This window comes from Lonchura striata, chromosome 2 (assembly GCF_046129695.1).
Source record: "Lonchura striata isolate bLonStr1 chromosome 2, bLonStr1.mat, whole genome shotgun sequence".
NCBI lineage: Eukaryota > Metazoa > Chordata > Aves > Passeriformes > Estrildidae > Lonchura > Lonchura striata.
The window spans coordinates 4,017,409-4,029,228 of NC_134604.1; the positions used below are offsets into that span (position 1 = coordinate 4,017,409).

The window sequence follows — 11,820 nt, forward strand, 5'->3', positions numbered from 1 at the left end:
TCTGAGGAGGGTCTCCCTCTGAGGAGGGTTTAGGGGGGAAGTCTGAGGAGTTTCTCCCTCTGAGGAGGGTCTCGGGGAAGGTCTGAGGAGGGTCTCGGGGGAAGGTCTGAGGAGTTTCTCCCTCTGAGGAGGGTCTCGGGGGAAGGTCTGAGGAGTTTCTCCCTCTGAGGAGGGTCTCGGGGAAGGTCTGAGGAGTTTCTCCCTCTGAGGAGGGTTTCGGGGAAGGTCTGAGGAGGGTTTAGGAGGAAGGTCTGAGGAGTTTCTCCCTCTGAGGAGGGTCTCAGGGAAGGTCTGAGGAGTTTCTCCCTCTGAGGAGGGTCTCGGGGGAAGGTCTGAGGAGTTTCTTCCTCTGAGGAGGGTTTAGGGGGATGGTCTGAGGAGTTTCTCCCTCTGAGGAGGGTTTCGGGGAAGGTCTGAGGAGTTTCTCCCTCTGAGGAGTTTCTCCCTCTGAGGAGGGTCTCGGGGAAGGTCTGAGGAGTTTCTCCCTCTGAGGAGGGTTTCGGGGAAGGTCTGAGGAGTTTCTCCCTCTGAGGAGGGTCTCGGGGAAGGTCTGAGGAGTTTCTCCCTCTGAGGAGGGTCTCGGGGAAGGTCTGAGGAGTTTCTCCCTCTGAGGAGGGTCTCGGGGAAGGTCTGAGGAGTTTCTCCCTCTGAGGAGGGTCTCGGGGAAGGTCTGAGGAGTTTCTCCCTCTGAGGAGGGTCTCGGGGGAAGGCGGGCAGGGTGCCGGGCGCGGCTCAGCCGGACCGCGCCGCCGGGAGCGGGACGCGCTCGGGATGGGAGGCGGCGGCCACCGCCCGCCGCTCGGGAATCCTCCTTCCGCCTTCCTTCCTACTGGGGACAGACTTCAGCCGCCTTCGGGCCCCTGTGTGACGCCGGCAGGGGAAAGTTTCTTTGAAGTTAAGAGAAGGTCCCGGAAACTTGTGGGGCGGTTTGTGCAGGGAGCGGCTCAGGAGCTCCGAGGTGCGGGAAAGTTTCGATTTGCGCTTTACCTGCCCCAGTCTTTAACGCCTTTATTTTTTTTTTATTTCCCTTCTTCTTCTGTTGGTTTTGGGTTTTGTTTCCCCACCCTCTGCAGCACCCGTGATTGGAGTTGTGACCAGAAGGGACTTTTTACTATCTGTGCCCGGGATAGCTACAAGGTATAGCCTCGTTCCTCATTGTATGAATTCTTGGTAGCTGCCCCGGGTGTGCGCAATGTGCTTTAATGGGTACTAAAGCAGCGAAGCGAAGGATTGTTGCCGAAAACTCTGATTGCCTGCAGGTGCGGTATAACTTCCACTGCTTTATAAACATCTCTGTGACTCGATAGTTTCTGCTTGCTATGCTGGCTCTTGAATTCTGCATGCTTCTAGGAGGTTCTTCTAGCTCTGAATTTCTTATGGCTGTGCTCAAATATCTGACTGCACAAACTTTTTCACTTGGCTTATTGTTGATATGTTCTTGTTTCCTGATTCTACACACTTGGTCTCTATTTGTTCTTGGTAACTGGAGAGTTATAGCAGGAGTTGTTTTAGCACATTGTGTTTAAAATTTAAAGGCAGGCTACTGGTTGTGGGTGTATGCAGTGTGTACGCAAGTCTGCTGGCAATTTAAGTACTTTTTTTTATTCCTCTTAATTATTGATTTATTTACCAGCCCTTCTTTTTTAGCCTGTATAATACAAAAAATGCTTCTCTGTTGATTGTCTCTTGTATTCTTTGCACATTGTGAAAATCTTTGAAAGGTTGGGCTTTCCCTAAATTCTTGACAGAAAATGGTCCCAGGATACTTCAGCTAATTTTGCAGGCATTGGCAAAAAAACTCAGCAGTGGATAGAGTGTGTTACAGAGGTATTTTTTGTAAAATTATGTTTCTTGAATAGAACACAAACTTCAGTTCCAGGCAGGTCTATGATTCAGTTGTAGGAAACAGGGCAATAAAACTTTTCAAGTCTTGCTGTCTGACCCCAGAACTACATTATTTTTCACATGAAAAAATCTTTTAATTTTTGCACCCTGAATGTACAATATCACCAGAAAATGATCTCTCATCTCTCCTTGTCTTTCTTTAGGTGAAGCAGATTTTCTCTTCCAGAATGATTTTAAGAGCTCTGGTTTTGTGTTTGGCATATTCTGGGCTTGGAAAGCCAAATGGTAAGTTGAATTTTCTGAAATGTGCTTGAAATTGTTTGGGGAACTGGTTTCAGGTTTCTGAGACTTCAACAGAGACAAAAATAGGTGAAATAAAAATTGCTGATGCTGAGACAGAGACATGGAGCTGGTAGCTGGGACACAAATCCTCCTGGAGCAGCATTTAGAGATGGGAAGGACAAGAAGCATCCCATATCTACAATGACACTGGACACCATTGTTAACCTGAGTGGACAGCTTCCAAGAGTGGGGTATCCCAAAAGGATTTCCTTCCCTCCATCTCAAATGCACTGTGAACTCTGAAACTACAGTTCAGAAAGCCTTTTGCTTTTTTATTTTTTTTTTTTCTTTTTCCAAGGCATTTTGCTGTTTACTTCTCTTGTAATGGCTTGGTGTGTACTTCTCTTATGCATTCCATCTTCCTCTAGCTCTTAGGAAACAAAAATTGAGTATTTGCTGAGAATAGGAAGTCATGAGCTGATTTAGTAAAACTTAAAAAGAAGTCTGCAGATATGGGTACAGAAATATGTAAGTATTTTTGTCTTTTAAGTAGCTTAGAAGAAAGCTAAAGCCTCAGACAGTGCAAATCAACATTGATTCTTTCACTGATTCCTAGGAGTATGTAGGAGATGGACTTTTTTGCAGGGAAAGCTATAGAAACAGTATGTAACTGGAGGAGTTGTGTCTGTGGGTAATCCAGGCCTTAGAATCAACATTAGTCTTCTGAATATGTGTGATCTCTGCCCATTTCATTAACCATTTACTGTCATTGCAGTGATTCCACAGGCTGGACACAAAAAAGTGAGGATGGGTGATAGTGTGACTCTGAGCTGTGCCCTGACAGAACCCATGGAGGTTCTGCAAGTGACATGGCAAAAGGACTCAGAAGAATCACATGATAATATAGCTACATACAGTGAAACAAATGGATTCAAGATTCAGGAGCCCTATGAAGACAGATTGAATTTCACAACTTTGGAGCTCAGCAAGACAAGCATAACTTTTTGGGACACTAGAATGGATGATTCAGGATGTTACAAGTGTCTCTTCAACATTTTCCCTTCTGGCCCTCTCTCGGGAAATACCTGCCTGAGTGTTTTTGGTGAGGTCCTCTGCAGGGATATCTCTCTAGTGAAATAAGAGCTGTTTTTCTCACCCACAGTATTTCCTTGAGCAGATTCAAGAATTGCAGTGATAGGAGCATCCCTTGGTGGAACATGATGTAGAAACAGAGCACTACTGCTGTGAGCAAAATTATGTGGGTCGTATTCAAGACTATTGTGGTTGTTTTGGCTCTTCTTTGTTACTCCTTGAGTAGCAGCTGAAAAGCAAGGAGTGGAATTTTTCTAAGTCCTTGATCAGCCCCAGCTGGAACTTGGGCAAACCAACATTGCCCATTGGAGTATTCTTTTGGTGCAAGGTATGACTCCAGTGCTGCGAGCTGCTCTGCCAAACCCTACCATTGATAGGGTATTAGCAGATAGGACCAATAAATTATTTTACTTAGCAGATTATTTTAATACTTAGATTTCAGATTGAGTGAAATCTTTGAGGTATATAACTTCAGTATGGGGGAAGGAGTATTGAGTCATGGAGGGGTCCTGACCCAGGGAACTCTTCCTGCATTCCTTGCTATTGGGCTCAGTGTGAATCCAGTAAGTTTTGCTCTGATTTTTAATGGTTAGGCTGCTACTGCTGCTTAAAACCAGGTGCTCACTGTGGTGATGACTTGTCTCATTTGTGTGTTGGAAGGTCTCAATGCATCTGTCCATCACAACATTTCTGAAGATCATTTGATAGTCATCTGTATTGCTAATGGCCTCCCAGAGCCCACCATCACCTGGAACAACCTGTTCAATTCTACTCCTACACAGAAGACAGTCAAGCACAAAAATGGGATCGTGTCCATCACCAGTAAACTGGAAATCTACAATCAGAGCATCAGTGCACAGGATTTGATCTGCAGAGTTAACAACACAAATGAAACATTTGAATTGCCTGTGAAAATAAAAGGAGGTAGGTGAGCAGTACAAGCAACTTGTTAGCATTCTCGTGGCTTCTGTGTTTTGCAGTAGCATAATTGGATAGGAATCTTCTGGGAAGAGGAGGGAATGGGATGTTTATATGTAAGGATTTATTTGCATCCACTGTTGTCTTTGAGGTAATACATTGGAGTCCTGTCCAAGAAGGGAAAAAAGCCAGACTAATCAGCTAAGGAGATACGGGGTTTAGAGGCACTGTGCATTTTGCAGAAAGCTGAACTTAGGTTTCCATGTAGACCTTCATATTTTTTTAACAGCTTAAAAATAAATCTAAATATTTCAGCTGATATCCAGATGAGTAGAAACTCTGTGGGTTGCTTGATGAACTCAGAAATTTTGAAATTCATAACAAACTGTCACTGAAACAAATGTTTCAGTTCAAGTTACTGCGTGCTTTATTGTATTCAACCTGTACATGATGTTTTAGTTTCTCTGACTTATGGCCAAGGCACACGTCCACTGCAGTAATGGCCAGAGAGGAACAATACTTTCAGGCATACAGGGAAGGGGTCAGTTGAAGATACTTACATTTGGTTTATACAGAAACCTTAGATATATTAATGTAACATCTGAATATCTTGTAGTGTTATTTATTTCTTCTTCCAATATTCTTTTTTGCTGGAAGAACTTTCACCCTGTTTCTGCAGATAAGGAGCAGAAACATTAAAATCTGAAGTACCATTTTTAGTTCATACAGGCAGCATTGACTTGAATGATTTAAAATTCACATGTCTCTATATCCAGAGCCTTAAACTGAAAACCACTTGTAAATTAGCAAGATAGGAAAGGCAGATTGCAGCTGTAGGTTGATTCTGAAATTACATGCTCAAGAAGTGATTGTTACAGGAATAGTAGTAAAGAGCAGGATCTGATTTTTAAAATCTTCTCCCTAAACATTCAAAAGCAATTTAGTTCTTAATTCTGAATCACATTACAATTCTGAAAAAGCATACTAATCTTTTTGTCCTGTCTCCAGTATTCTTTTGTTTTGGTCTTTAAAAAAGCATATGCATATCTCAGAAAGCAGAAAACTAAGACTTGTTATTTCTTGCTAAGTGGTTAAAAAATCAGGTAACAGCTTGTTGTTTTAACAGTCTTCTATTTTAGAGGACAAGAAGTTCAAATGAATAGTTCAACATATCTTTGTTAAAAGACATTATAGTTTTGGCTTGAGTCAAATAAATTTCAAGTCATGCAGTCTTCCAGCCAATGTCAGTGAACATTGAAATGAGCCTTTTAAGAGCAGTCAAATGAAGTGGTAATGTCTCACCAGGGAGGAACGCTTGCACTCAGATGTTGGGTAGAGCTATTTTTGGATAGCAAAGCATAGCGTGTCTTCTTTTCTTGAAATTAATGTTGCCTTTTCAACAGTGCTAACTGTTTCTGGGTAAACAAAAAAACTCTTCTGAAAGTGTTAATATTTGTATGAAGTTCTGCTTATGTGTGTATCAGGTATAGGAATGGCAGTGTTCTCTGTCATCTTTTCTTCACATTTTCTGTGGACAAGTAGCTTTGTTTTTGGAGATACAGAGGTTTCTTTTCTCTTGCTGCTTTCATTTATCTTAGCAGTACCTTTAACCAGATTGGAACAATTGCTGTCATTTAATCAGACATCCTTGTGGCTTGTGGTGCTTTTTTTCGCAGTGAGATTAATTTGCTGTGGACATTTTGTTGTTTTGTTTTCACAGAAGAGGGATCGTCACTGCTTTGGCTGGTGATTGTTGTGGTGATTTTAGCAGTCATCACAGTTCTTATTCTGATTATGCTGTTCTGGAGGAAGATCGTATGCAGGAGGAGTTGAGGTGGTGAGTGGTGAGTTACCAACGCAGTTGTCCCAGAGCCCATAATAATAATCATCTGCAGAGAAGAACAAAACGTGTTGGTTTTGTGTGTTATGGGTGTGTCATGCTGGACAACTCAATAAATAATAGCAGTAATATGTTTACAGCTTTTGAGTAAAAAACTCGGTTGCGTGTAAGTTTTAGAGCTGTTTTTCCACTGCCAAAGACAATCCAAGGCTGAGAATTGTGAGGTAAGGATCCAAGCAGAGCAGAACATGCTGCTCTTGGTCTGCTTGAAAGTAGCAGACTCAGAAGTAATTCACTCATCTTTCACATTTTCCTGGAAGCCTACAAAGTGTATCATGCCCAGATAATTTTTGGCAGATGAAGTAAACATTGGTGAGGAACCCACTCATGCAGAGTGATGTCCCTTCAGGGAAAATAATTTTCTACTAGTCACAGCACCATCTTTCTATTTTTTAAGACAAACAGGGTAATATGATGAAGAAGTGTGCCCAAATTTGGCACAAGTGTGCTTCTAATGATGAATTAAGGAGAAGTTGCAGTCAGTGCAATGTCTCTGAGTCTCTTATCCACCTGGTCATGGATAGATTCAACTCTCTAAAATAGTAGTATCATAATGAACAGAAAAAGACTGGGGGCGGGGGGTGATGAGTGGGGCACCATAACCTTCAGAAATCACAGAAATTTGATGGTAGTTGGTGGTTTCACTTTTGTTTCACTAAATCCAAATACCACGTCTGGCTTTAAATTCCACTAATATATTTAGAAACACCAGCACATATTGACTCAGTTCCTGGCTATATACCTGCTTCAGGGCAATAATATGATATAGGGAAATGTTGCAAGGAGTATTACACCTGTCTATTGTGCATTTAGACCTACAGCATCTACTATTAAGAGAGTTTGACCTAATGAATCTGCTATTACCAGAGACACAAAAGTCTTCACTGAGAAGAAAGAGAAATTAATACCCCAGATATAATGTCTCAATTGTAAAATGTATGTGAGGCTTTCATCATCCTGTAAACATTTGGGAAGATAAAATTTCTGGTTGCTATCATGCTGTCATGTGGGTTCAGCAATAATTTGTAACAGGAACATCCCCAGCAGGCAGCAGGTTTCTTACACCCTACACCACACGCTAGGTATCAGGTTTGGAACCCCCAAGCCATTTTGTGTATCCTTGCACCATGACTTGGGTCATGTAAAACATGATTTACTGCTGTGGAGCACTGCTGTGATGCACAGCAACAGAGCCTACAGTTTGCCTTATTTGGTGGCTAAGGGTTACTAACAGTTTATCTTGTGTAGCATTCCACTTTTGCTTTCTTGGACAACCTTAGAATACTAATAATATCAATGGAGTTACTGTAATTTTTAACACTATATTTACAGTGTGTTACCACTCCACAAGTACTATGATGAGGAAATCCCCTAAACTTCTTAGCCTTGGACCCTACTCTGGTTTTGTGGTGACTTATTTTTTTCCTTGATCATCTGTAAAATATGTTTAGGCCTTGGTTGCAGTCATTCACCCAAAAGGCAGTAATATCTTGCAGAAATCCCTTTTCTGGTTTTGCCCTCTATTGATCTGGGACTTGATGGAATGAGAAACAGCACCACGGATGTAGTTTTGGAAGTGCTGTTTGTAACAGCACAATAGAGAGCTAACAGTAGAGAGCTAACAGCACTGGCTCAAGAATACCAGGGTCTATCTGGGACTTCAGTAATTCTTTTCATTCTGCACTAGATAACAAGCCCAGCCTTTCCAGGCTTATCAAGATGCTCAGTTTTTAAAGTAAAACAGTAACTTTTTATCTGGGTGTCTGGGAAGTCTTCTCTGACAAAGTTTCTTCAAAGTGCTTTTGCTTCTGTGAGTATGGTTAGGTTTTGCTTTGCTTTTATTTTTGTTGTTCCCTTCCTCTTCATGGTAGATACCTGGGGCTGAAAGCTGATGCCCTATCCCTCAGGCATTTGCCTTGTGTACCTGTTACAGAGCAAACATACATTTTGGTTCTCCCTGAAAATGTCCTCAGTGAAGTGTCACAACATTTGTGTATAAGTGACTTATTTGGAATCAAACTGAGCAGCTTTTGTGGCAAATGCTGACACACAAGCTTTGGAAAACTCACATCTCATCCTCTTCCAAGTAGGCAGGCAAACCCCACTGTGCCCCCACTCGATTTAAGTGCAGTGAGCAGGGTGCAAAAAATCACCAGGCATAAATTCTGCCATGCCTGAAGTTTCTTGATGCTGCTCATCTGATAAAAAGTCAAATCCTTTCATTCCTTACTCAGCTAATAGAGCTGAATTGTAGACCACACTGAGATAAAGCAGTCCAGTTAAAAAGCCAAGTGCCTGGGTAGAAGCAAAATAAAGACTATTAGCCTGCATAAATTCCTGTGACTTACCTGTCATTTATGTGTCTTCACTTGAATGCTTTCTATAGCATCACTTGCTTATTTCATGGCTTGCAGGATACTCATATTTCAGCCTGGCCAATTACAAAGCTTTATTGTTAATTCTCAGGATGTATCAGTATGCAGGGGGATAAAATTCCACGCATACAGGGTTTTTTTTGGAGGCTTGTAGTAGCCTGAAAGGAAGGACTACTTCACAAATACACATAAAGGCAGAATGGGTTTATTTTTTGTTTGATTTGGTTTTTAGGAATTGGTACGTTGATCTCTCTTGGGTAGCTTATGCAGGTTTTGCCACGTGAAAAGCTTCAGAAATATTCAAATAGTATAACAGAATTCACAAATAATATACTTGTGTTTAAAAAAAAACTGTAAAAAGAGGGGAAAAAATTGGGCTTCTAACTGAGTAGATATGATACTGAATAGATAAGAAAACTGAACAGAATAGGTTAACCTGGAAGAAGAAAACTTGAAGAGCCATAGAAGAAGATCCTAAACCAAACAAAAAATTCCATTCTGCAGAAAGCAGCAGAATAGCAGTGTGTTTTTCCTGTTTACAAATCAAAACATTCAGGTTCTCCTGAATCTCCAGAAGTGTGGAGATTTTATGGAACTCAGATGCAAGCAGCATTGCCTTTGCCTCTTAGTGCTGTGGTTTTACTTGACAGGGCGGTGTTTGGTCAAAGGTTGGAATTTGTGATCTTGCAGGTCTTTTCCAATCTTAGTGATTCTACAGTTCTGTTTGTGTCTGAACACAACCAGCTGTGTTCCAAAGAAATGCTGAACCTCAGGGTGCTTAATATGTTAGACAAGTACTCCAAAACAGGTCAAAAATGCCTCTTTGTTACAAGCTGGAGATCACTTAATACCCTGAATAGGAATTTAAGATTCCCTGATTGAATTTGATAAGATTTAAGATTCCCTTTTGAATGTGATAGTTGCTACAAATAGCATAGAATCAAGTCTGGTAAATGTAAAATAACAGCTTGGCTGATCAGCTGTAATATGTGGGTGTGAGAAACCCAATTTTTGGTGGCCAAATATGTCCTGGAAGGCTGGGAAATAAGTACTATGCAGGAATTCCAGTTTTTGGGAAACTTTATAAGAACAAGTACTTGGTTACACTTTTCATTGTTTTGTTTATAGTAAAGATAGTAATTAATTTTTGAAGAGTCATTATAGCAGTATTCTCTAATCTGTATTTTCAGGAAGGCTCTGTTTCTAAGATCTAGTGTAAAAATTACAACAATTCTTCTTTTATCTTACAACTTGGAGTGTTTCTTCAGTGTTTGCTTTGACACCTGATTTTCTTATTAGTGAGAGACTCAGTAGTTGAGAACAATATAACAGCAGCTTGGGTTTTGGAGAATTTTCAGAATACACAAAGCCCACTAAATACCAGACTTTCAGCTTATAAACTCAAGATAAAACTCCCTCTTTCCTGAGGCAGATGCATATAACATCCTTCTCTGCTCACAGAGGAATGGGTTTCTAGCTGTTGTATCCCAGCTGGTGAGGCTCATTTTAAAATAGCCTTGGTTTCCTCTCAAGTGTGGCTTTAATGAGAGTAGGAGATTGTATTTGTCCTATTTTGAATTCGTGAAAAATAGCAAAAAGTCTGCAGTGAATATACAACAACCTCATTCCTTTACCCTTCTTAGTACTAAACAAAAAAAAAACCCAAGCCAACCAAACAAAAATCCCAAAAACCAAAAATGCCACTATACAAAAACAGTATAGGCAAACAGACCTAAACAGAGCTACTGAGGGGAGGAATTAAAAAACAAACAACCCAAATGACAAAAATCTCAGTGAAAGGGTAATTCTGCTGTCAGGCTGCCCATCAGGTTTCCTGCAGACATAAATATTTTGCAACTCAATTGAAGATGTTTTCTGGGTTTAATCACACACTTTTTTAAGACAGCTCCTGTTACCTAGCAATTCCACCTAATTTTCTGTTTACAGAAATGTACCTGGCGGTACCCTGTAGTCTGTATCATGTATAGAGGAAGGATGGGCACACTTTGCAAGCTTTCCATGCTGTTTTCTTTGTGAAGGACAGGGAGGCTGGTGTTTTGTTTGTTTTCCCAGTCATGTTTTGCTGGGACAAAGACGGTCCTTATCCTGCTTTACTTTTAGAAGTCAGGAAAGGGGAGTGGCAGGAGCAGGAAGGAGGGTGAGGTCACATCGGTGAATTCTGGTCTCCTGGGCCATGGCTGGGGTTTTTGTCTAGAAGGATGAAATAAATCCTGTTTTGCTACTGACAGGATGAAGGTAATGGTGTAGGAAACATCTTGGAGTTTGTCCTGCACATCTAAAGGAGTCTATGCCACTAGAACACAAAGCCCTTTCTTTGCAAGCAGGGAGGCTTTTGCCTAGTGACCAGTACCATTCCTATCCTGTGCACTAATGTGACTAATTGTACTAGTCACTAATGTGACTAGTGCAATTCCTATCCCATGCATCATATTTGTGATCATATGGCATTATGAAGTATTTTTCTGGTCCTTCCTTCTCCTTTTTATTCCAACAATAGGGCTTTGTATACAACAAAATGAAATGGCTGGCAGCTGAAAGGGAGAACAAATTAATCCTGTAATATGTGAATAGTTGCCTCACTGTTTTAATTTCTCATTCACTTCCTTGTAAGAATTATTCATACACTCAATTCCAAAATACTTTGTCTGAATGCAGGGTTATTAGATAATGAACCTCTTTCATACTCCTCTACATGAGAAGTAGAGATGCCATATATTTTATTGTTGCCTTCAAAGTCAAGTAAAATAGAGTTGCAGAAAGAATCTCAAACATACAAAAGATATTCTGAAATATCTCAATATATGTGTGTTAATGAATTATTGGTGTATTATTACTAGTAAGGAAAGTTGGTTTACTTTTCACAGTTTACAAATCCTTTCAGGGTTTTGTATATACCTTATTCTGAATTCTGCAGGGTGTGTGATTTCCAGAATTAAAAAAGCAGAGTTTTTCACAAAAGGGTGGGCTTGTAACTGTTGCTCCCCACTGTGCATTTCTTTTCCTCCTGTCCCAACAGCAACTACATTGCTAAGCAAAACCTGAGACAGCAACACAGAATCACAGAATCACAGAATAATGAGGTTGGAAGAGACCTCTAAGATCATCGAGTCCAAACTATGCCCTAACACCACAACTAGACCATAGCACCAAGTGCCAAGTCCAATCTTTTTTTAGACATATCCAGAGATGGTGATTCCACCACCTCCCTAGGAAGACAATTCCAGTATTTTATTATTCTTTCAGTAAAAATTTTTTTTCTAATATCCAACCTACACAATGACTTATCCTTTCCTGGGGTTATTTTTGTATTTTCTAGGCTCCTTGAGGATTTCCATCTACCTGATCATTAGAAGCTGGCAGCCTGAAATCAAAATTACATGTAGTGAC

General features: G+C 40.8%; 1 protein-coding gene across 1 annotated transcript; it reads left to right on the forward strand.

Annotated features, from left to right (window-relative positions):
- Positions 1 to 751: 751 nt before the first annotated feature.
- On the forward strand, positions 752 to 11,803 carry LOC110473119 (OX-2 membrane glycoprotein). Its single transcript, XM_077790934.1, has 6 exons — positions 752 to 958; positions 2,049 to 2,130; positions 2,903 to 3,229; positions 3,880 to 4,143; positions 5,858 to 5,981; positions 11,750 to 11,803. The coding sequence occupies exons 2-5, from the start codon at positions 2,073 to 2,075 to the stop codon at positions 5,968 to 5,970; spliced, it is 762 nt and encodes a 253-aa protein (XP_077647060.1). The 5' UTR covers positions 752 to 958; positions 2,049 to 2,072; the 3' UTR covers positions 5,971 to 5,981; positions 11,750 to 11,803.
- Positions 11,804 to 11,820: the final 17 nt, after the last annotated feature.

Excerpts from the sequence above, each read along its gene's own strand:
- LOC110473119 (XM_077790934.1), top strand. The coding sequence starts at position 2,073 with ATGATTTTAAGAGCTCTGGTTTTGTGTTTGGCATATTCTGGGCTTGGA. Across the intron at positions 2,131-2,902 it reads TGGGCTTGGAAAGCCAAATG|TGATTCCACAGGCTGGACAC; the intron begins GTAAGTTGAATT and ends CTGTCATTGCAG. Across the intron at positions 3,230-3,879 it reads TACCTGCCTGAGTGTTTTTG|GTCTCAATGCATCTGTCCAT; the intron begins GTGAGGTCCTCT and ends GTGTGTTGGAAG.